This window comes from Hyperolius riggenbachi, chromosome 5 (assembly GCF_040937935.1).
Source record: "Hyperolius riggenbachi isolate aHypRig1 chromosome 5, aHypRig1.pri, whole genome shotgun sequence".
Lineage (NCBI taxonomy): Eukaryota > Metazoa > Chordata > Amphibia > Anura > Hyperoliidae > Hyperolius > Hyperolius riggenbachi.
This window is the reverse complement of record NC_090650.1, coordinates 100902363-100926213: the sequence shown is the minus strand read 5'-3', so window position 1 is coordinate 100926213 and position 23851 is coordinate 100902363. Positions and strand designations below refer to the sequence as shown.

The 23851-nt window shown below is 44.9% G+C and overlaps 1 protein-coding gene across 2 annotated transcripts in view; it reads left to right on the top strand.

The window, feature by feature from the left end:
- The window catches only part of HIBADH (3-hydroxyisobutyrate dehydrogenase), a 235397-nt gene that overhangs the window by 53462 nt on the left and 158084 nt on the right, over positions 1-23851 (top strand). For both annotated transcript variants that reach the window (XM_068236060.1, XM_068236059.1), the window contains exon 4: positions 475-596. In XM_068236060.1, coding sequence (XP_068092161.1) covers positions 475-596 — 122 coding nt within the window. The remainder of the gene's footprint in view (positions 1-474; positions 597-23851) is intronic.

Below are 23851 nucleotides of genomic sequence, written 5' to 3'. Positions count from 1 at the left end.
GCTGGCTGCCCAGGGATTCCCTAGGGTGGCTGGATGCTTGTTCTACATGCTGTGGGTAGCACAGATCGCTACCCACAGCGTGCAGTCAGGCATCCAGCCATCCTGGGGAATCCCTCTGATGAGAAAAAAATGCAGCTGGCGGGGCAGAGAAACAGGAAATCTCCCTGTCGGCATGGACGAGCTCAGCTCGTCATTAACGTTTTTTGCAAATTTTTGCTGGACGAACTCAGCTCGTCCATACCGCCAGGGAGGTTAAGTGACCTGGCTGAAACACTAGATTCCTACAATCTAACGGTGCAATGCCTGCGAAGATGCCACACGGACCTAATTTTAAAGTGCTTGTTCTCTATGTCTGTAAAGAAGCAAAGCCAGCACTTTTTTTACTTGGTATCCAGGAAAAAAAATTCTGGGGTTTACTTTTCCAGTTGTGTGGAAGTGAAGTATTTTTACAATTTGTTATTCTTCATTGTATAGAAAAGTGAAGAAGGGCTCTTTACTGATTGACTCGAGTACCATTGACCCAGCTGTATCTAAAGAACTGGCAAAAGCGGTTGAGAAAATGGGAGCTGTATTCATGGATGCACCGGTGTCTGGAGGTAAGTGGGTATCTTTTTGCATAGAACTGTTAAACCTCTTCTCCTTTATTGTTTTTTACAGCCCATCACCAGTTACCGCTCTAAAAATACCACCAAGTAGCTTAGTAATAAGAACTCTCAGATGTTTCCTTTGCTGTATGAAATTAGGCTTGTGCAGTCTAAAATCTTGTCTTAAAAATGTTTTGATCACATTCCCTATAGCAGGCCATCAGTTTAAGTCTGTGCGGGTGGGATTGCTAAAGCTGCTTTGATCTGCTTACTGTTAAAGGACAACCGAGGTGACATGATGAGATAGACGTGTATGATGTACATTGCCAAGCACATGAATGACTATGCTGTGTTCCAATTTTTTTTCTATGCCTGAAAAAGTTAAAAATCAGGTATGCAAGTAAGTTTCTGTCTGGGTCGGGACTGGATCGGAGGATAGCAAAACCTTCACTGATAAGGTATTTCAGCTATAAATCACTTTCCTGTCAGTAAATGGCTTCTAAAAGCAAGAAAGAGACAAAAGGGTCAATAGTTTCATAGATTTGAGCTCTGGCATACTTCAATGAAAGTGTCGTTGAGCAAAGACGATGAATCAGTAAAACCGTAAACCCTAGATTTAAATATAAAATAAAACTGTGTGATATTTTAAAAAAGTCATTTTTTTTCAGCTCAGATGTCCTTTAAGACTGCAAGCTGGAAGGCTCGGACTTTCTCTTTGGGAAGACTGAAACTTTTATAACAGTAACAGTCTGTAGTGTAGCAAGTGGCCAGTCTCTGGGCCTTGTACTTTAAAGGACAACTGAATGAAAGGGATGTAGAGGCTGCCATATTTATTTCCTTTAAACCATTCTAGTTGCTTGGCTGTCCTGCTTGATTCTCTGCCTCAAATACTTTAACCATGAACAAGTATATGCAGATCAGGTGGTTCTGACAACATTAGCTGCATGCTTGTTTCTGGAGTGAGTCAGACGCTACTGCAGTCAAATAGATTAGCAGGGCTGTCAGGCAACTGGTATTGTTTAAAAGGAAAAACTGTACATATGACAGCCTCTGTATTCTTTTCACTTCAAATGGTACCAAATACTTTAAAAATAATGCTGCAGATATTGCTGAGATACCGTTTATCTGCCCCAGAATTCCTTTCAACATCATGAGGCAGTTATTGCGCGCTCAAGATGGCAGCCTCTCCTTTTACCTGCTCCACACCTTGTCTCGGCTCTGGGAAGCATTAATCACATATATGCACAGAAGGAACAAAAATACTTACAGATTCTGCACCATGAAATCTCTGGCTACAACTGGAACCTTCTGGGAAACGTGGAAGTTTATGGATGGCTAAGTTACAAGCTGGATTGTACTCACCATGAAAATCATGTGTAGCTGACCTTGGTTTTGGAGTCCTGCATGGGATTGGGAAGCTGATAATCCACACAAACAAACAAAAGCCTTCTCTACTCCTACAAGGACACACAATGGAATAGGATTTCTCCACCTGGATACTCATGAGGTCCACAGCTTCAAACAAACCAACACAATAAAAAGCATGTCCATGCAACACAGCAAGCAGATCTCCTACCTTCCCAAGTCTTCTTCCCAAGGTAAGGGAATTCATCCTCCTTCCCCAAACAGAAGTAATATCTTTCAGCTGGCAATCCGTTTTTGCAGACTGTACAAATACTTTAAATGCATTCAGAGGCTGAAATTATATTGACTCCATTGCCTTTCTAAGTAAACCTTAGTAGGCCCCATGCTTCTGCATATCAATGGACTTTTCACACCTATTCTAGCAGATTCTGAAGGCCAGCATTTGCTTTTGTCTACCCCCCACTGATAAACAACAACAATCAAAGGAAGAGCTTACTTAACCTATTCCTTCCCAAAGAGCAATGTTAATCTATACAGCCAGCTTCTTACTATCTCTCAGGCCATTGAGAGCTGCATCTCACATTGGAAAAAAACAAGCTAATTTGCTGGAATCTCTAGGGATTTTAAATAAAACGCACAGAGGTAAAAAAGGCGGCCAGGCCCATAAAAAGTGCCACACTCAGTCTCAGTCCAACTTCAGGGACCCAGGTCCATTCAAAGAAAAGAACTTTCCAGCGATCTCTAGTGATGTGTACTGGAAATCAGAGGCTGAAAGTAGCAGAAGTTACCATGTCCCTAGTCAGAGATGCAGTAACACCCCGGCAGTGAACCCAGTCGCCATTGCTAAGCCCCATGCAGTCACTGCATTGCTCTGCAATGCCCGCTCTATAAACAATAAGACAGCCATTATTGCGGACCTTATTCAGACATGCGATTTTTCATGCATCACTGAAACCTGGATTGATGCCAATGCGGGCCCCACATTGGAAGCAACCATCCCATACAATTACTCAGTCCTAAGTGAGGGAAGACGAGACCGAAGAGGAGGGGGTGTAGCAATTTGTGGCAAAACAACTCTGCAGCTCAGGGCCCTGAATGTTGGCTCAACAAAGTCCTTTAAATGTATAGGTGCCCAGATCTCAGCTGGTAAAGGCTTCAAAATTTTAGTGGTTTATCGTCCCCCCGGAGATGCTGACCCTTTCCTACAGGAATTCCCAGAACTTCTGGCCATGCTGGCTCTGTCTTATCCGAGATGGATCATCCTTGGTGACTTCAACATCCGGGCTGATAACACTCAATCACAAGATGCAAATGAACTAATAAATCTCATGGGTGGACTAGGCTTCACACAAGTTGTAAAATCAGCTACCCACAGAGGAGGGCATACGCTAGACTTACTGTTCCACCTCGGAATGGACATTAGTAACATAACAGTAACCCCAGTGGTGTGGTCAGACCATCACATAATACTGTTTACTATTGAACATCACCCTATCAAGCAGCTCCCTAAAGAAACAATCAAAACCCGTCCCCTGAGTAAATTAACACCGGAGAGGATAACTGCAAACCTGGATTTTACAAATCTGCTCCACAGTCAAATGGACCCAAACTCTCTAGTAACCCAGTACAACAACACGATATATGAAACACTTGACAGTATTGCCCCATGGCGCACCAAATCAGCAACCAAAAAGCAGAAAGCTAATTGGTTTGACAAAACCATCATGGATCTAAAAAAGAAAGGGCGCAGACTAGAAAGACAGTGGCGTAAATCAGGGACTGGGGAGCACAAATCTAGCCTAGTTCAACACCTCAGACAATACCAACAAGCAATAACCAAGAAAAAATCAGACTTTATTTCGCAAAAAATATCTACAGCCAACAACAGAGCTGGTCAACTCTTCCACACAGTGGAATCACTCTGCAATCCTTCCTGCCTAAAAGCCCCAACCACATACTCCAGGGAAAGGTGTGAGGAATTCTCTGCCTTCTTCACAAACAAGGTGTCTACCATCCGTGCCAGCATTACACCAACAACATCAATTGACCACTGGACGTTGCATATGCCTACTACCGTACCACCATGGCAAGTCTTTGACACTCTGAGTGTAGAAGATTTTGGAATTCTCATTCAAAGTCTCCGCCCCACTACCTGCGACCTGGATCCTGGCCCAACTGGATCCTTAATGCAGTGCCCAGCGCTGTTCAGGCCAGCACTTCACAAAATCACTCAGTGCTCCTTGCAAAGTGGACTTTTCCCAGAAGAACTAAAGAAAGCAATCATAAAACCCCTCCTGAAGAAACCATCACTAGATCCTGATTCTGTAACCAACTACAGACCTGTGGCGAACTTACCATTCCTATCAAAAGTTATCGAGAAAGCAGTCGCCAACCAGCTAGAAGCCAGGCTTACAGATAACAACATCTTTGATACTTTTCAGTCAGGATTCAGGAAAAGGCACAGCACTGAAACAGCATTAGTCCGAGTAATGAATGATCTACTTACTGCAAGGGACAAGGGTGATTGCTCAATTCTGATTCTTCTTGACTTGTCAGCAGCATTTGATACTGTGGACCATGAAATACTAATCCAGCGACTGAAGAATTACTGTGGCTTAAGGGGTACTGTTCTTAGCTGGTTTCAGACCTTCCTATCTGGCAGGACACAGCAAGTATGTCTGGGCACACACTACTCTAATCCAGTGCCACTTGCCTATGGAGTTCCACAGGGTTCTGTACTATCACCATTACTCTTTGCAGTCTACATGCTCCCACTGGGCAAAATAATCCAGAACTATGGTTTAGGATACCATTGTTATGCAGATGACACACAACTGTATCTGTCCTTCAAGCCTGGCACCCAAGACCCATCAGCATCCATAAATGCGTGTCTAGTGGATTTACAAAATTGGATGAACACCAGCTGGCTGAGGCTGAACTCTGACAAAACAGAGGTGTTGGTGGTAGGTGGTCCACATATGATGGATAAAGTTCAAAACGCTCACCACCTCAAACTAGCAATTGGGGGAGATACTGTACAGTATAAAGACTCTGTGTGAAACCTTGGGGTGATACTGGATGGAAATCTAAAACTCAGACAGCAGGTATCAGCTGTCGTCAAGTCTTCCTTCTTCCATCTAAGAAATATAGCGAAAATAAAACACCTTATCCCTGCCCTGGTTCACGCATTTGTATCCTCCCGCCTAGACTACTGCAACGCCCTGTTAATCGGATCTACAGATAAGGTTCTGCGCCCCTTACAGCTAGTACAGAATGCTGCAGCCAGACTCCTAGCCAATGCCCCCCGCAGCTCACACATCACCCCAGTACTGCAAACTCTTCACTGGTTGCCAGTAAAATGGAGAATCAATTTTAAGATCTGCCTGCTGACATTCAAGGCTCTACACCACATGGGACCCAAATACATAGCGGATCTATTGGAACTTTATGCCCCTCCACGCACCCTCCGCTCTGCCAACAATATGAAGCTGGTTATTCCCAGGATACACTTAACATTTGGTGCTCGGGCCTTTTCCTATGCAGCCCCTACTCTATGGAACTCACTTCCACAATCAGTACGAGAGGCTCCTTCTCTGGACAGCTTTAAAAAAAGGCTAAAAACTCACCTCTTTTCCCTAGCCTTTGAGACTGCATAATGCAGGGTCACAGCGCTTTGAGTCCCCAGGGAGAAAAGCGCTATAGAAATATTATTGTTATTGTTGTTATTGTTATTGCTCCTAAAATATTGGTGATTGTGAAGAAGCCCGCAATGTTTTTATTATTATTACTATTATTATTATTATTATTATTATTATTATTAATTGTGTTGTGACTGCCAGAAAGGACTGTAGTGGTTCATCATCACCACACACTAGAAATCCATATATTTCACTATGGAATAATTCTTTGAGTCCCGGTGGAGTTTTCAGCCCTGCCCAGGGCCAGGCAGAGGCAAGAGAGGCTCCAGCCTCAGGGCGCAGTGTAGGAAGGGGCACACAACTCACTCAGCTATCATTCATCTATTCTATTTGAAGCAAAGATAAATAAGAAAAGGGGATGCATGGCAGTGACTGCAAGCCAGGTAACTATAGATTAAAGGGGAACTGAAGTAAGAGGTATACGGAGGCTGCCATATTTATTTCCTTTTAATCAATACCAGTGACCAGCAGGGCGCTGGTCTATTTCTCTGCAGTAGTATCTGAATAACACCAGAAACAAGCATGCAGCTAGTCTTGTCAGATCTGACTTTAAAGTCTGAAACACCTGATCTGCTGCATGCTTGTTCAGGGGCTATGGCTAATAGTATTAGAGGCAGAGGCTCAGCAGGGCTGCCAGGCAACTGGTATTGATTAAAAGGAAATAAATATGGCAGCCTCCGTATACCTCTTACTTCAGTTCCCCTTTAAGGGTTTGGGGAGGGGGTTAGGGGCCCTGGGGTGCAGCTAGTCTAATAGCAATCAGTGTGGGACGGCTGGGGTGGGAGGGATGGAGGGGCGCAATTTGGTGTCTCAGCCTTGGGTGCTGGAGGACCTTGTCCCGGCTCTGGCCCTGCCTAAAAGTTCGCCGTGCTGAGGCCATTTATTGTAAACATACTTTTGTTAGAGGAACAGCAGAGATAGTCAGGAGGTTATATCCAGTATTTCCATAAAGCAGTATGTCAGCGCTCGTGAAACAGATACAGCTTTAGCCAGCAAGGCAGGACTACTACGTTTCCAGCAGTAGTAACTTAACCAGTTCACCCCCAAGGGTTTTTATCCTAACGGACCAGAGCAATTTTCAGTTGTCAGCGCTCCTCCCTTTTATTCCCTAATAACTTTATTACTACTTATCACAAAAAAATGATCTATACCTCGTTTTTTTCGCCACCAATTAGGCTTTCTGTGGATAGTACATTTTGCTAAGAATTTTTTTATTCTAAATGCATTTTAATGAGAAAAACAGGAAAAAAAAAGAAAAAAAATCATTATTTCTCAGTGTTCAGCCTTTATAGTTTTAAAATTAAACATTCTCCTGTGGATAAAACAAACATGTTTTATTTGCCCAGTGGTCCCGATAATTAAACCGTTTAGATTATGTCCCTACCACAATGTATGGCGACAGTATATTATTTTGAAATATAAGTGGTTATTTCTCTGTTTGTTCTGGCCATAATTACAAGCCCCTATGTAATAAATTAAAATTAATTTTCCCCCATAAAATATAGAATAAAAAAAGCTGAGTCCCTAAGGTAACTATTTATTTATTTTTTTTAAGCTGATTTTTTTTTTTTACAAGTGTTTTTTTGGGGGGGGAGGGTTGGAAGTGTAATTTTATTAATGATGTGTATATACTTGAAAATGTATGTATTTTGTAAGTGTAATATACTGGTGAACACTCATAGGACGTGTTCACTTTTTTTTTTTTTTTTTTTTTACACACTTTATTAAACTGTTACATTTCCTGTTTATGTGAATGGACGTAGCCGCTGTTCGCGGTCACGTCCATTCACTCCAGGCACTGCGATTGGGTAGAGGACTGTTCAGTCCTCTTCCCCAATCGCCCAGCACGGGATCCCGACGGTAATGGCGGCGGTAGCGGCGGACACACGGCGGTAGCAGCGGCGGGAATGCGCGACGTATTAAAACGTCATGTTGCTGTTAATAGTGGTAAGCATGACGTTTTAATACGTTAGAATGGCGGTAAATGGTTAATACTCAAAATTGGACATAACCGCCTCAACATCCCCCCCCCCCCTAAATATTGCTCTACATATGATTTTTATTTCAAAGAATTTTCGGAACTACTTTAATGCAGGGAACACAGTTGCCCATGTTGCATAAGTTTTGCAGTACTACTGAAATGCTCCCCACCCGAGAATCTAGATTGTTTAGCGTTTGTTCATGTGTCCAGTGCTATAAAATAATTGTACAGTTCATGTAGTTATCTCGGTGCAAAGTGGCTACCGGTATGTAGCAGATACAATGTTAGCCAGCCATAGGAATGCAAACCCTTCCTTTACTTAGTCAGGGTTTACAGTTGGAAATGTCATAGTTTTCCATAAAGTGAAACACCCCACACCCTTGCTTTTATTCAATTCACTTTTTCTCTTGAGTTATCTCCTAGGTGATATTTTCACAACTTGTAAATAAAATGCATTTTAAATCACCAGCAAGCAATAAAATATTCAAAATAATTTTGATAGTTTTTCATCTACTTTTTTGGTACTTTTTCAAAATGCTGAAAAGTTATTTTAAATACAAGATGAAAAATTATCTCCTAGGAGAAAACTTAGCGGTTCTGTGCGAGGTAAGCTCTCCAATCCTTTATTAGCTCTTAAAGGGATACTGTAGGGGGGTCGGGGGAAAATGAGCTGAACTTACCCGGGGCTTCTAATGGTCCCCCACAGACATCCTGTGTTGGCGCAGCCACTCACCGATGCTCCGGCCCCGCCTCCAGTTCACTTCTGGAATTTCTGACTTTAAAGTCAGAAAACCACTACGCCTGCACACCCGTGTCCTCGCTCCCGCTGATGTCACCAGGAGTGTACTGCGCAGACACAGACCATACTGGGCCTGCGCTGTGCGCTCTTGATGACATCAGCGGGATCGAGGACACGGCAACGCAGGCGCAGTGGTTTTCAGACTTTAAAGTCTGAAATTCCAGAAGTGAACCGGAGGCGGAGCCGGAGCATCGGTGAGTGGCTGCGCCAACACAGGATGTCTGCGGGGGACTGTTAGAAGCCCCGGGTAAGTTCAACTCATTTTCCCCTGACCCCCCCTACAGTATCCCTTTAAGCACCTTTTCACTGGTCACTTTCTCCCATTCATGCCAGAAACCCACAAGGAGTGTTTTCTAACTGCTAGTGACTTGAAAACACTCTTGCTAATGCAATGCTATGGGGAATTTTTATAAAATCGCATCGCTCAAGTGGGATCACTCCCATAGCATTACATTAGCAAGAGTTTTCAAATCGCAAAACACTCAGAAAATCGCTCCTAGAGAGTTTCTGGCCTCAAGCACTTTATTCTAGCAGCGTTTATGCTTTCTATTACATTCCAACCCCCAACCTCTGTGGCAGCTGAGAGCTGTGTGTGAAATATATAGAGAAGTTGATAAAGCTTGATCCTTGTCTTTCATAGGGAAAGTAAAGACCTGATTGAAAGCGTAGCCATGTGATTTTTTTTTTTTTTTTTGGTCACATTTCCACACAGAAGTAACAATTATTGGGAAAGCTCTTGGCATTCTTAATTATGTATCATTCTTGTTGTGGCTTTTTCACGTCTGCCTCCCACCATTCTGTTGCAAGTCTCTTTATAGTTGCCCAATGCACTTTATCTCTTGTCTTGGCTTCTGAGTCTAGCGCTTCTGAGTGATAGCTTGCCTCTCTTTAGATTTTCTCTCAAGACTCCTTGTTGACAGAGATGACCTTTCTTAGACAGCATCTGGATGGTTTGATTTTTTTTCCTTTCTTTTCCCTGTAATTGAACAAATAATTGACTGTTTTGAGTTGTAGTGTTTTGAACTATAGCTATGCGCATAGAGGACTGAGGAAACATCTCAGCGTTTCACATTAGATTTCCCACAGAGATCAGAAGGTGAACTAAACTAATCTTGACTCATCTTCCTCTTCTTTCAAGGAAGTCTCAGTATTTCATTGTGTGTATATATACACTGTATAAGACTATATGACTTAAAGTAAAGGCAATATATAAAAAAGTCAGACACTTACCTATGGACAGGGAAGGCTCTGAATCCTATAGAGCCTTCCCTGTGGTTTCTGGTACCCTTTATTCCAGCGCTGTCACCGCTGCTTAATTTGCCATCTCGGAAGGCTTCAGAAACACTCACATCCCCAATTGCTTCCAAAGACTGGTGGCTCTATACTGCGCATGCGCAAGTGTGCACACTAGCGTGCTCACGCATGCTCCATATGGAGCCACCCATTTTCAGAAGCACTCAGGGACACGAGTGCTTCCGAAGTCTCCCATGGGCTCACGGACGTGTATCTGACCAATTGGTCGAGTACACACAGCGGGGGTGACGAGGCTGGAACAAGGGGAGGAAGAGAAGACAAGGAAGGCTCTATAAGATCCCTAGCCTTCCCTGTCCATAGGTAATTATTTTGACTTTTTTATTTTTTATATTGCTTTTACATTTACATTAAGCTACACACACACACCAAGCTTTTATTGGCTGAAACTGTAGTTTGTGATTGTTTTAAGTAACTATACTTTCTGTAATGTCATCCTCTGCCGTCTTTATAGCAGTTCACTGCTTATCCTCCTCTTCAGCGGATTCCTATTGGCATTCCCAGCTGTTAGCATGACATCTTCCCTTCCCCTCTCCATAGTACAGAACATACTGCTCAGTAGAGACCACCACTGTATGCCCTCCTATTTACTGAAATGTGGTCACCTGAATCGATCTCAAGCGATTGGTATGGGCAACAAACATCTAGTGTGTGTGTGTGTGTGTGTGTGTGTGTGTGTGTGTGTGTGTGTGTGTAGCTTAGACCTAGAGTGTAAATGCCACCCATGCTTTCAGCACAATCTCTAGAAGCTATAATAGAGTAGTAAGAATAAATGTTTAAAAACTGACCTCTTGTGCCAGAAAATACAGGTTTTGTTGTTTAGCGGCGCTCCCGCCTGAAAAACTGCCTCAGCAGTTTTCTGTCATTGCAAAGGCCTCTAAAAGATTGCACCATAGGATGGAAGAACACAGGTCAGGCAAAAAAACGACACTGGAAATTTGTGTATAATGTTGAAATTAAATATATATATTGAAGAGTGTTGGGCTCAGACTGCTGCCCTGCCAGATTCATCTGCCCTGCGGGCGGGAAGAACGTGCTTCTCTTTCCATTCACCTTCACACTGCATTGGTTCCCAGTGTATGAACCGTTGATGACATCATAGGTTCCCCCTCCTATTCTGCTCTCTAGGAGTTTTAGGGACATACCTGGGTGCCACACTTAGTCAAACGTCTTCTTAAACTACACAAAGCAGAGATATATTTTGCCGTGTGGGCGTGGGTCTAGATGAGGCTGTGCAGTGTTAAGATGTGGTTGGTGGTGCCGTGGTTTGGCATGAACCTATCTTGCCTTTTGCGAAGTATGTCCTCCTGTGTATGGAAGGAGAGGATCTTTTTAATGATGGTGGTAAACAGTATCTCCAGTGTGCTGCTGACAGTTTCTTCTGTAGTTAGCGGGATCATATCTGTCCCCATTCTTGTGGATGTGTGTTTATAAGGCCTTCGCTTCAGGCCTGGGGAAGGGAGCTCACACTCAAGATGTGGTTAAATAATCTTGAGTGCCTCATGTATGTATGTCTGGTGGACTGTATTTGATGATCTCTGGCAGGATGCCATCAGTACCATTTGCCTTCTTACATTTTATCAGCTCTATTTTTTCTTTTATTTACTGCTCCATGATTGGTGTATCTAGGGGGTTTGGAAGTCCTTGATCTTCATTTCCTTCATATTTGCGGCTATTTGTTTCTGTTCCAAGGTTTGGGCATTTTATGGGATGTCTGTTATAGAGGTCCCTAAAGTATTGCAGCCAGATGTGGCCATTTTGGGTACGGAGAGGGTTTTTCTGGGCTTTGGGCAAGTATGGTTCCAGGTCTCCCAGAATGTTGTCCTGGAGGTAGTCCTCTAGCTGTTGGAGTTTGATAGATGTGTCTTTTTTTTTTTTTTTATATCTAAAGATGCCTTTGTATTGCCTCTGTAGGTGGTCGTGGGCTTTCCCTGGGTCATTGTTTTTGGGGTCTCTGTGCTTTTGGTTGTAGGCTGCCCTTAGAGAATTACATTGAGCCATGCATTCACCGTCAAACCATTATTGGTCGATCTCTTGAGGTTGGTGTGCTTGAAGCCAGCTAGTTCTGTCATGGTATATAAGATGTTATTGAAGTCCTTCACTGCGAGTTTGTTGTTTTTATTCATATTATGTTTTGAGGGCCCATTCACACTTGAGCGTTTTGCCGGCGATTTCGGCAAAACGTTCAAACACTAGCGCTTTTTAAATCGCTAGTGAAGTGATACCCTATGGGCCTGTTCTCACTTGGGAAATTTGCGTTAATCTCCATCAACGCAAATCGCCAAACGCAAACGTGTAGCCTGCACCATTTTCAGGCGATTTCCCGGCGAGCGCGTTTCAGTGCTATAGAAGCCCTAAATGCGATCGCAGGAAAATCGCTGCAGTGTCCAGTGATTTTTTTTTTTCCCACGTTAAATCACGGAAAAATCACTCCTGAAAAATACTGGCGGTAAATGCCGGCGTTTTGTGCTTTTAAGTGTGAATGGGGCTTTAGAAAGTTTGCCAGCAGTTCTAGGATTTTGGCTGTGTTGGCCATGTTGGTGTATTCAGTGGCAGACTGTTTGGACCATTTGAATAACGGTGGCAGCTTGTACAGACTGATCTGGTGAGGCTGCTGTCGGGTTGGCTTATCGGTGGAATTCAGGTACAGCAGTATTTGGTTGTGGGCTAATAGGTGTGTTTCAGGGGTGACTGTGTGAGGACATTGATGTTCGTGGGGTCTGTGATGGCATAGTGCACCACACTGCTACCCAGGTGGGAGATCATGGTAAATCTTCCAAGAGCGTCGCATTCATTATGTAAAGGCTGAGGCTCCAGCACATGTTCAACAGTGTGTTTTCACTTTTAATCACTGTCTTGTCATAGCCATTTCTTGCTACCTGCATAGTTCCTGGTAGTAGTTCTCTCCGCCAAGTATGTTTGTGTTTTGATCAGAGGTCAGATGGTCCTTCTCTGTGCCTGTTCTGGCATTGAGGTCTCCATAGATGAGCACCCTGAGACTGGAAGTGTCTGGTTTCACTTTGTAGGACCTCATAGATGTCAGGTTTGTAGTAACCGGACTCTGGTGGGGGGATCTAGGCTGCACAAGGGTACATGTCAGACTTAGAGATGATGCTGGAGCTTCTTTTTTTTTTTTTTTTTTAATCAAGATATGGCTGTCTCCTCCTTTGAATACTTTGAGATGCTCTGTAAGCTCCTCCTAGTACCAGATTAGTATGGCTTCTGAGTGGCAGCTCTGTTTAATGTCCTTGTTTTTCTGCTCGGATATAAAAATTCCCTGTGCCTCATGAGTACAAGAGATTCACCCTCTGGTCCTTCTCACTTCATGTGTGCTTTAAACCTGAAGTGAGTTTCCTCACTTTTACATTTGCTTTAGGTTTAACTGAAAATTCCAAATCCATTTAATTAGAAGGAACAATAATATATATTTGCCCATGTATTATAGAACAGCCAATGGGATTTCAATGTATCTGCCCAGACTAGAGTTAATGATTTTTGATTGGTCTGTGTGGACCACTGCAGTTTTCCTCAGACATTTGCTTTAGCACAGGCACTTTCATTTCAATTCAGAGATTTATGCAAATAATTTAAAATCCATCAGTGAGACTGTATCATCTTCTAATTATATTACGTATACATCTTCTAATTGAATTGATCATAGTGACAGACTTTTTTTTGGGGGGGGGGAGGTGGGGTATCGGGAGGCGGACATCACCTTTAATCAACTGGAAGTAATCTTTGCCCCTGATGGGACCCAAAGAGATAATGATGAGTTTACATTTGGTCTTCTGCCACTAAGTGAGAGAAAACACAAAAGGCAATAAATAGTCTTCACCAGAACCATTAAACTGAAAAGCTGGGATTTCTCCTGGTCTTGACTCGAAGCTGTTTATTTATCAGCTGGCGCCTAGTCTGGAGCTGAGAGCTTGAGATTTCTATCTGCTTCAGAACTTTGGAGAATTTCGCAAGGCACTTTCATTTTAACTTTAAGGTAACTTGAGTTTATAGCTTTGGCTTTAAAGATTACTAATGATTTACTCATTTCCTTGCCATTTAACCGAAGTGGACTTTTTTCCCAGGAAGGGATCTGTGTTTATTTAGGGCTTTTGTCTGCGGAGGGATTAAAAGGCGGCCCACCTACATCGTGAACTTGATGGCAATAAAAACTCACCAAAACACACCATAAAAACATTCTTACTATGGCATTAATTATACAGCACTGAACTGCTAAGAAGCTTGTTTCAGTCTTGCTCTGTGCATTGTAGATGGCATTTTTCTTATACTTGTCATGTTCTTTTCTTTAAAAAAAAACAAAAGTAATAAATGCAAGGGATTCCCTTAGTTTTTCTAACTTGATCTCATTCATCAGAATGTCGAAGGCTCGTCATTTGGCTTCTGAATCACCTGATTTGTGATTGTAACAGTTAAATGCAGTGCAAAGATGAGTGGTCAAAAGAGCTGAAAGTGATGATGCTCATTTAATCAATGTAAGGTGGTTTCTGATTGGGCAATAGAGTAAGAGGAACTTTAGTGAAAAGGGGACAAAAATGAATCCATACATTGCAAAGTGAAAAAAAAAAAAATCAAATGATTGATATTCGCCATGTAGTTTGTTCAGATTGTTTGATCCACAATCAGCCTGCATATAATCATCTTTATGACAGGCAGACATGAAAAAAAACAGACAGCACCAACTGCCATTATTTATAACCACACCCCCTAATATTGGGATAGGCTAATGGGTTGATTTTTTTCTATATATATATATATATATATATATATATATATATATATATATATATATATATATATATATATATATATATATATATATATATATATATATATATATATATATATATATATATATATATATAATATGCACTGACCTAAAGGATTATTAGTAGGAAAAACTGTTCAATTTCTCTTTAATGCAGTTATCTAATCAACCAATCACATGGCAGTTGCTTCAATGCATTTCGGGGTGTGGTCCTGGTCAAGACAATCTCCTGAACTCCAAACTGGATGTCAGAATGGGAAAGAAAGGCGATTCAAGCAATTTTGAGTGTGGCATGGTTGTTGGAGCCAGATGGGTCGGTCTGAGTATTTCACAATCTGCTCAGTTACTGGGATTTTCACTCACAACCATTTCTAGAGTTTACAAAGAATGGTGTGAAAAGGGAAAAACATCCAGGTATGCGGCAGTCCTGTGGGCGAAAATGCCTTGTTGATGCTAGAGGTCAGAGGAGAATGGGCTGACTGATTCAAGCTGATAGAGCAACGTTGACTGAAATAACCACTCGTTACAACCAAGGTATGCAGCAAAGCATTTGTGAAGCCACAACACGCACAACCTTGAAGCGGATTGGCTATAACTGCAGAAGACCCCACCGGGTACCACTTCATCTCCCCTACAAATAGGAAAAAGAGGCTACAATTTGCACAAGCTCACCAAAATTGGACAGTTGAAGACTGGAAAAATGTTGCCTTGTCTGATGACGAGTCTCGATAGAATCAGAATTTGGCGTAAACCGAATGAGAACATGGATCCATGATGCCTTGTTACCACTGTGCAGGCTGGTGGTGGTGGTGTAATGGTGTGGGGGATTTTTTTCTTGCCACGGGCTACCTGAACATTGTTTCTGACCATGTCCATCCCTTCATGACCACCATGTACCCATCCTCTGATGGCTACTTCCAGCAGAATAATGCACCATGTCACAAAGCTTGAATAATTTCAAATTGGTTTCTTGAACATGACCATGAGTTCACTGTACTAAAATGGCCCCCACAGTCCCCAGATCTCAACCCAATAGAGCATATTTGGGATGTGATAAAACAGGAACTTCGTGCCCTGGATGTGCATCCCACAAATCTCCATCAACTGCAAGATGCTATCCTATCAATAAGGGCCAACATTTCTACAGAATGCTTTCAGCACCTTGTTGAATCAATGCTACGTAGAATTAAGGCAGTTCTGAAGGCGAAAGGGGGTCAAACACCGTATTAGTATGGTGTTCCTAATAATACTTTAGGTGAGTGTATGTGTCACGGACGATTGCGGGGACGCAGGCGCGTCCTGGAACCGCCCGTGAAGAAAAGAACGATCGCACTCGATTCCTGCGTCGATTGCGCTTCAAATCGGTACAATCTGGATTTATTGTGTAGGAGGTCTGCAGTCCCTTCTTAGCAGAGGAATAGCATCACCTTAACTGCAGGATGGCTCTTTTGATATGCTAATGAGCCTAATCTGCCCTGGAGGGCCCTGGCTTCAAGCTGTGCTGATGGCCATCCATCAGGTACAAGGTGACAAGCATCCTGGCAGAAGCAATCTAGCTGGGGGGAAAGCCAGACCCACTGGCTCCCTCACTGCAGGGGAGATGACACCTAGCTGGCTGCCCCAAACTTCAAAGAAGCCTTTGCCTGGGAATAACCTCTGTCTCATAGCCATATCTATAACTTCCCAGATCTGTCATATTTCTGGGGTTCCTAAGGTGGCAGCAGTGCCAAACGTGGGGGAAGGGTAGCATGAGCCCCGGTGCTGGTTCTGAGGAAGTTTCAGAACATTCTGAGGTAAGGACTACCAGTTAGGCAGTCTCAAAATGCCCTGATGATACCGCAGGGGTCCCACCCCTCATGTCTGGTATCAGGGCGCTGGGTAAATCGAGACAGACCTGAAAATGTTAATAAATCTGCCCTGACCTGTACGGTTCTGTGAGATAGAGCCCATATATGGGTAGATATGATTTCTAGCCCCAGTACAAGAGGAGGGCTCATCTCATCTTTGAAGGAGGTGTATAGCTCCCCGCCCTCACTCCCTCCTACTGAAGCAGGGGCATAAGAATGGCTGAGGACTAAAACTCAGTGTCCTCCATTCTGAAACATCTTGAACTCATTTATGCCAGCTTGAGGATATGCTGGCATCTGCCTGGTCTGAACTCTGGACTTTGATTGAAACCAAGGACTTTACAAGTTTTCCCACTAAAGGACCTCTTTCCACCTACTAAGTATTTTTCTCCCTTCTTTTATTTTCTTACTGGTTATTACTGTCTTAACGATTGTTGATTTTAATAATTGTCTGTATATATTAATTATTTATATTGCGTGAATAAACGACTTTCTCCAAGTCATTCACTTTCCGCTACCCTACTTATCAGCACACACACAGAAGTGATCCCGTGTCTCTGAAGATACGCTACTGTTTGTTGTTGGCTAGACAGAATATCGTGTGTTTAACCGTTTTATTCGCAGGATTAGTCAGTCAGCCAATCGGGTCCACTGGCCCATACCAGTGGTGGTGGCAAATCCCATGAACCAGTGGGTGACGTTGTAATCACCCATATCTCACAGGCTCCCTTCTGGTCGGGCTGCTGCCCAAATTCCTGTCTGTTTCTGCGCAAAGATCGCGACCAAAGCTTGCGTGGTCTGTGTGCAGAAACCGATTGGAAGGCAATCTGTGGTCTGACCACTAGGGCTCCTGTGACAGTGTTAGGCAGCGGTTGGGACCTGTGTTGTGCTGAAAGTATCTACGATAGCGCTAGCGCTATCGAGAAACGAACTAATTCGTTGGTGTAGCTGGAAGGCAATATATTTTTTATATATACAGAGAGACTGTGTAGCCAGTACCCCTCCCCCTAAGCTTTCTTTTATTTGGCATGGAAATGTCCGGGAATTACAAGGTCATGGTCCTATCCGACCTGCAGAGTCTGTGCGAGGCGAGAGGCATGGACATCCGCGGCAAGAAACAGCAGGACCTGATAACGGACTTGTACCGATGGGATAGCCAGAATCTGCGGACGCTGGAGGTGTCCACTGTGGAGGACACCGGCTCATCTAACGCAAGTCGAGGGGAACCAGAGACTGAAGATCCTGTGCGTACCGAGGTTGAGCAACCCGCGGGCAATGCGGCAACAGATACGCAGGAGGCTGTCAGTGTGATCCCCGACCCCAGAACCCCTGAAAGTACTCGCCTGGAACCGGCCAGTACTGGACTGTCCAGTTATGTTGATCCAGTAATGCAGCAGGCATTGCAAAAGCTGATGGAAACTGATGTGGACAAGTACCTGCAGTACATGGCGGAGCAAAAGCGAGAGGAACGCCAATCTGCAGAGGCGCGGGAGAGACGACAGCATGAGCTGAACATGGCGAAAGTGCAGCAAGCCAGCCGGAGTTCAACGCCCAGCCTCCCTGCTGAAGGGACTGCCGCTCCAGTAAGTGCAAAATTTAAATTTGCTATTATTGAAAAAGACACTGACATTGACTTGTTTTTGAGGTCTTTTGAAAAGGCCTGCCGTCAGTATCGTCTGTCCCAAGACCAGTGGGCCAGACATCTGACACCTTTGCTGCGCTACAAAGCGCTTGATGCCTTCGCAGAATTGCCTGCGGAGAAGGATAATGATTATGCCGCTATAAAAGACGCTATCATTACTAAGTACCAGCTGACGCCAGAAGCCTATCGGAAAAAGTTCAGGGCCTGGCAGAAAAAGCCTTCTGATTCGTACCGAGATGTGGCCAGCAGCTTGCTCACCACACTCCGGCAGTGGACTCTAGGCCTCACCAAAGGGGCTTATGATGTCCTGGAGGACTTGATAGTCCTGGAACAATTTCTGAACATTTGCCCTGCTGATGTACGACAATTTGTGCTAGAACGCAAGCCGGCTTCAGCAACTGTCGCTGCAGACCTTGCTGAGACTTTTGCCACTACCCGGGTGGCTGATACCCGCAGAACTGCCCCATCCAGCTGGAGAGGAGGTCAGCCCAATACCTCGGCAGACCCTCCTGCCCCTGTGAGCCGTCCTCCACAGAGGCCACCCAGCGCAGCTGCTGCACCCAGGCCTGCAGCGCCTGGAGAGGTCATCTGTCACTACTGCCGCCAGCCCGGACACATGAAGTTCGACTGCCCGGAGCGGAGACAGACACCACCAGCATCTGGATCATCTGCATCACCTGCACCTCACCCACAGCAGAGGCAACCCGCCAGTGAACCACAGCCTGCCTCATCAGATTTTGTCCTGTTTGCCCGCGGAAAGGAAATCCGCGACCGAACCGACCAGCAGCAACTGGTTAGAGTGAACGGCAAAGTTGTCACCGGATTCCGAGACACCGGAGCTGACATCACGTTAGTTCACTCACACCTTGTGCCAAAGGAGAGCATCAGCTCCAGCCGATCCCTTGCCCTTACTGGAGTAGAGGGCACCCTTTTTCACATAGCCCACGCCAGAGTGAAGCTGGATTGGGGAGTGGGGGGAGTCCAAGAAAGGGTTGTTGGGGTTATGAAGGATCTCCCCGTCCCTGTGTTGCTAGGGACTGATTTGGGCAAGCTTGTGTCCTACTATGAACCTGCCACGACCGCCTTGTCACTCACGGAAGGAGACGGACTCTCCACCCACCACCAGGTACTTTATACACTTGGGGGAGCACCAGGGGGAGGCGGGTTGAATGTGCCCAGTTCAAGGGTACCAGGTTCAATAGTGCCTGCTTCAAAGGCACCTGAGTTTGATGTACAGACTGTCTGTTGTGAGGATGCTGTAACTGTACCTGAGTTTACTGTACAAACTGTCCGTGATGAAAATGTTCCTGTTACTGTTATAAATGCTTGTGACAATGATGTAGGTAATGCCAATATGTGCCATTCTGACAGTGTACCTGTGCTAGCCATACCGCACAGCTGCACTGCTCGGAACCCGAGCTCAGAACAGGTGGAGGGGGTTCCGGCCTCCTCCCCCTCCTCTGACCGCAGGGATGAGACCTTTCAGCCGCTGGCCTCGTGTGACATGAGCCAGTTGGCTGAAACTGACAGCGCCATATTCTCAGCCGCACTACAAAGTGACCCAAGCCTGGAGGTGCTCAGGCAGCGAGCCGCTGAGCCCCTCGCAGACGGGGCCGCTTTCAAGGTGTACTGGGAAGGTGGGAGACTGTACAGTGAGTCTGCACAGCCCCCTACAGGTAGATCCCACGCGAATACCAAATGGCTTGTGGTCCCGAGTGCGTTCAGGGGACATGTGCTGAAATCCGCACATGGTAATCCTCTGACCGGGCACTCGGGTGTCCGCAAGACACTCGCCGGTATTCGGAAACAGTTTTATTGGCCCCGGATGAACAGGGATGTAGCCAACTACTGCAGGGCATGTGCCGTCTGTCAGGAGCTGGGAAGGTCCAGGGATTCCCGCGGGGTTCCCTTAGGTCCACAGCCACTCAGCAGGGGAACCCTGCGTGGGCTGGCTGTTGACCTAACCAACCCACTGCCCGTTGTCCGCAGTCCCGGCAGACACCACGTCCGACTGCAGTGGCGCAAACGCCCTGTCCAGAACGGTCCATGTTGGGTCAACCCTGAGGGTAGCCGACCGCGACCGGTCCAGGGGAACCGAGCCACAGGCTCCAATAGGTTTTCCCGCCGTACCGGCAACTCGAGACCCGTCAGCCAGGCTAGCGGCGCCGCCACACATCTTGCGGATGAGTGGCTAAGCCACGGACAAGGGGGGGGGGCTGTCACGGACGATTGCGGGGACGCAGGCGCGTCCTGGAACCGCCCGTGAAGAAAAGAACGATCGCACTCGATTCCTGCGTCGATTGCGCTTCAAATCGGTACAATCTGGATTTATTGTGTAGGAGGTCTGCAGTCCCTTCTTAGCAGAGGAATAGCATCACCTTAACTGCAGGATGGCTCTTTTGATATGCTAATGAGCCTAATCTGCCCTGGAGGGCCCTGGCTTCAAGCTGTGCTGATGGCCATCCATCAGGTACAAGGTGACAAGCATCCTGGCAGAAGCAATCTAGCTGGGGGGAAAGCCAGACCCACTGGCTCCCTCACTGCAGGGGAGATGACACCTAGCTGGCTGCCCCAAACTTCAAAGAAGCCTTTGCCTGGGAATAACCTCTGTCTCATAGCCATATCTATAACTTCCCAGATCTGTCATATTTCTGGGGTTCCTAAGGTGGCAGCAGTGCCAAACGTGGGGGAAGGGTAGCATGAGCCCCGGTGCTGGTTCTGAGGAAGTTTCAGAACATTCTGAGGTAAGGACTACCAGTTAGGCAGTCTCAAAATGCCCTGATGATACCGCAGGGGTCCCACCCCTCATGTCTGGTATCAGGGCGCTGGGTAAATCGAGACAGACCTGAAAATGTTAATAAATCTGCCCTGACCTGTACGGTTCTGTGAGATAGAGCCCATATATGGGTAGATATGATTTCTAGCCCCAGTACAAGAGGAGGGCTCATCTCATCTTTGAAGGAGGTGTATAGCTCCCCGCCCTCACTCCCTCCTACTGAAGCAGGGGCATAAGAATGGCTGAGGACTAAAACTCAGTGTCCTCCATTCTGAAACATCTTGAACTCATTTATGCCAGCTTGAGGATATGCTGGCATCTGCCTGGTCTGAACTCTGGACTTTGATTGAAACCAAGGACTTTACAAGTTTTCCCACTAAAGGACCTCTTTCCACCTACTAAGTATTTTTCTCCCTTCTTTTATTTTCTTACTGGTTATTACTGTCTTAACGATTGTTGATTTTAATAATTGTCTGTATATATTAATTATTTATATTGCGTGAATAAACGACTTTCTCCAAGTCATTCACTTTCCGCTACCCTACTTATCAGCACACACACAGAAGTGATCCCGTGTCTCTGAAGATACGCTACTGTTTGTTGTTGGCTAGACAGAATATCGTGTGTTTAACCGTTTTATTCGCAGGATTAGTCAGTCAGTAAATCGGGTCCACTGGCCCATACCAGTGGTGGTGGCAAATCCCATGAACCAGTGGGTGACGTTGTAATCACCCATATCTCACAGGCTCCCTTCTGGTCGGGCTGCTGCCCAAATTCCTGTCTGTTTCTGCGCAAAGATCGCGACCAAAGCTTGCATGGTCTGTGTGCAGAAACCGATTGGAAGGCAATCTGTGGTCTGACCACTAGGGCTCCTGTGACAGTATGTATGTATGTATATACGGTATATATCACTTACATACATACTAGTAGCAGTAGGGTATTGTACCGTGTTAGCCATCAGTAAAAGCAAGAAGTTTTAAATCAGGATGATACCATTTATTGGCTAACTACAAATGAATAAGAATAAACAAGCTTTCGGCCTTGCAGCCTTCGTCAGGTTTATGTCCTGTTAGTTTGCAAGCTGGTGGTACAGACAGCTTATATACATGCAACATCAAAAGGAAAAACAGATATTTTTTTCAAGCATAAATACATCATTAAGATGCCTTAATACAAACAGACTATCTAAATGGGGTAAGATAAGGATCCTTGTTTACTTTATTGCTCACAGACCTGGTATTAGGATTGACCCAGAGGTATCGTAAATTCTTAGTTCACAAGTTCAGCTAGGGTGGCTGAGACAGTTCATATATCATCAATCACATACCAATATAGAAAGTTGTTGTCCTTATTCAGACCCTTCTGCACAGCTTTGAAACAATTTATAAATTTTGTTTCTGCTATTAATCGGTCATTTGACGTTTTGAAGCCGCCCTTCAGGGCAGTGACACGAAGATCATCCATGCTGTGTCCGTTGGACCGAAAGTGTGTAGCAACTGGGAGTCCAGATTTGGTATCATTAATAGTGTGCCTGTGTCCATTCATACGTTTGCGCAGAGTTTGTCCAGTTTCTCCCACGTACATAACATTGGGGCATTTAGCACACATGATCAGATATACCAGATTGGTGGACCCACAAGAAAATTTACCTTGTATTCTGTACTCCTGTTGTGAACCTGGTATCGTTACCCTGTCAGTGGAGTAAATGTGTCTGCAGGTCCCACATATTTTTTGTCGGCAGGGTGATGTTCCGTTTTGTTGAGGCCTATTCAAAGAGCTCCTGACAATCATCTGTTTTAGATTGTGTGGTTGCCGATATGACAAGAGTGGAGGTTTAGGGAATATCGTTCTCAGTCTGTGATCCTTGTGTAAAATGGGATGAAGTTCCTTAGCAATCCTCCTTAAGATTTCCAGGTGTGGGTTGTAGGTGACAACCAAAGGGACACGTTCCTCTTTCTGGTTTTGCTTATATTTCAGGAGTTCAGTCCTGGGGATGTTGCTGGCTTTCCTGATTTGGGCCTCAGCCATGGGAGGACTGTAACCTTGTTTAATGAAAGTGTTCTTAAGGTGATCCAGGTGCTTGTCTCTGTCCATCCTGTCAGAACAAATCCGGTTGTACCTTATAGCTTGGCTGTAAATTATAGAGTTCTTAATGTGCTTGGGATGAAAACTGTCATATCTTAGGTATGTGGGACGGTCTGTAGGTTTGCGATACACAGAGGTTTGTATGTTGTTACCCCTGATGTATATGGTGGTGTCCAGAAAGTTAATCTCTGTGTGAGAGTAGGTAAGTTTCAATTTGATTGTAGGATGGAAGGCATTGAAGTTCCTGTGGAACTGGAGAAGATCATCCTCACTTGCGGACCAGATGATTAAAATATCATCAATGAAGCGGAAGTAGGCCAAGGGTTTTATGCCACATGCATTGAGGTATTCCTCTTCGATTTTGGCCATGAATAGATTTGCATACTGTGGAGCGAATCGCGAACCCATTGCCACGCCCATCTGCTGTAAATAGAGGTCCTGTCCAAAAGTGAAATAATTATGAGTGAGAATGAATTTGATCAGTCCAGTAATAGGCTTTACAGGTATGCCCTGACCCTGAAGATATTTACGGCAGGCCGCAATACCATCATCATGGGGAATGTTCGTGTACAGGGACTCCACGTCCATCGTGGCCAGTATGGTTCCCTCAGGTACTGGGCCGATGGCTGACAGTTTGTTCAGGAGGTGGGTGGTATCCTGTAAGTAGCTGGGTCTTTTACAGACAAGAGGTTTCAAAATGTTTTCCAGCCACCCTGAGATGTTCTCTGTAAGAGTTCCGCTCCCTGAGATTATGGGCCTGCCAGGGTTTCCCTCTTTGTGGATCTTGGGAAGCATGTAAAAGCAGGCTGTTCTAGGCTCTTCAGGGATAAGGGTCCTTACATGTAGTCTGATGTTTGCAGGCAATCTGAAAAAAATTGAAAAAAATATCTGTTTTTCCTTTTGATGTTGCATGTATATAAGCTGTCTGTACCACCAGCTTGCAAACTAACAGGACATAAACCTGACGAAGGCTGCAAGGCCGA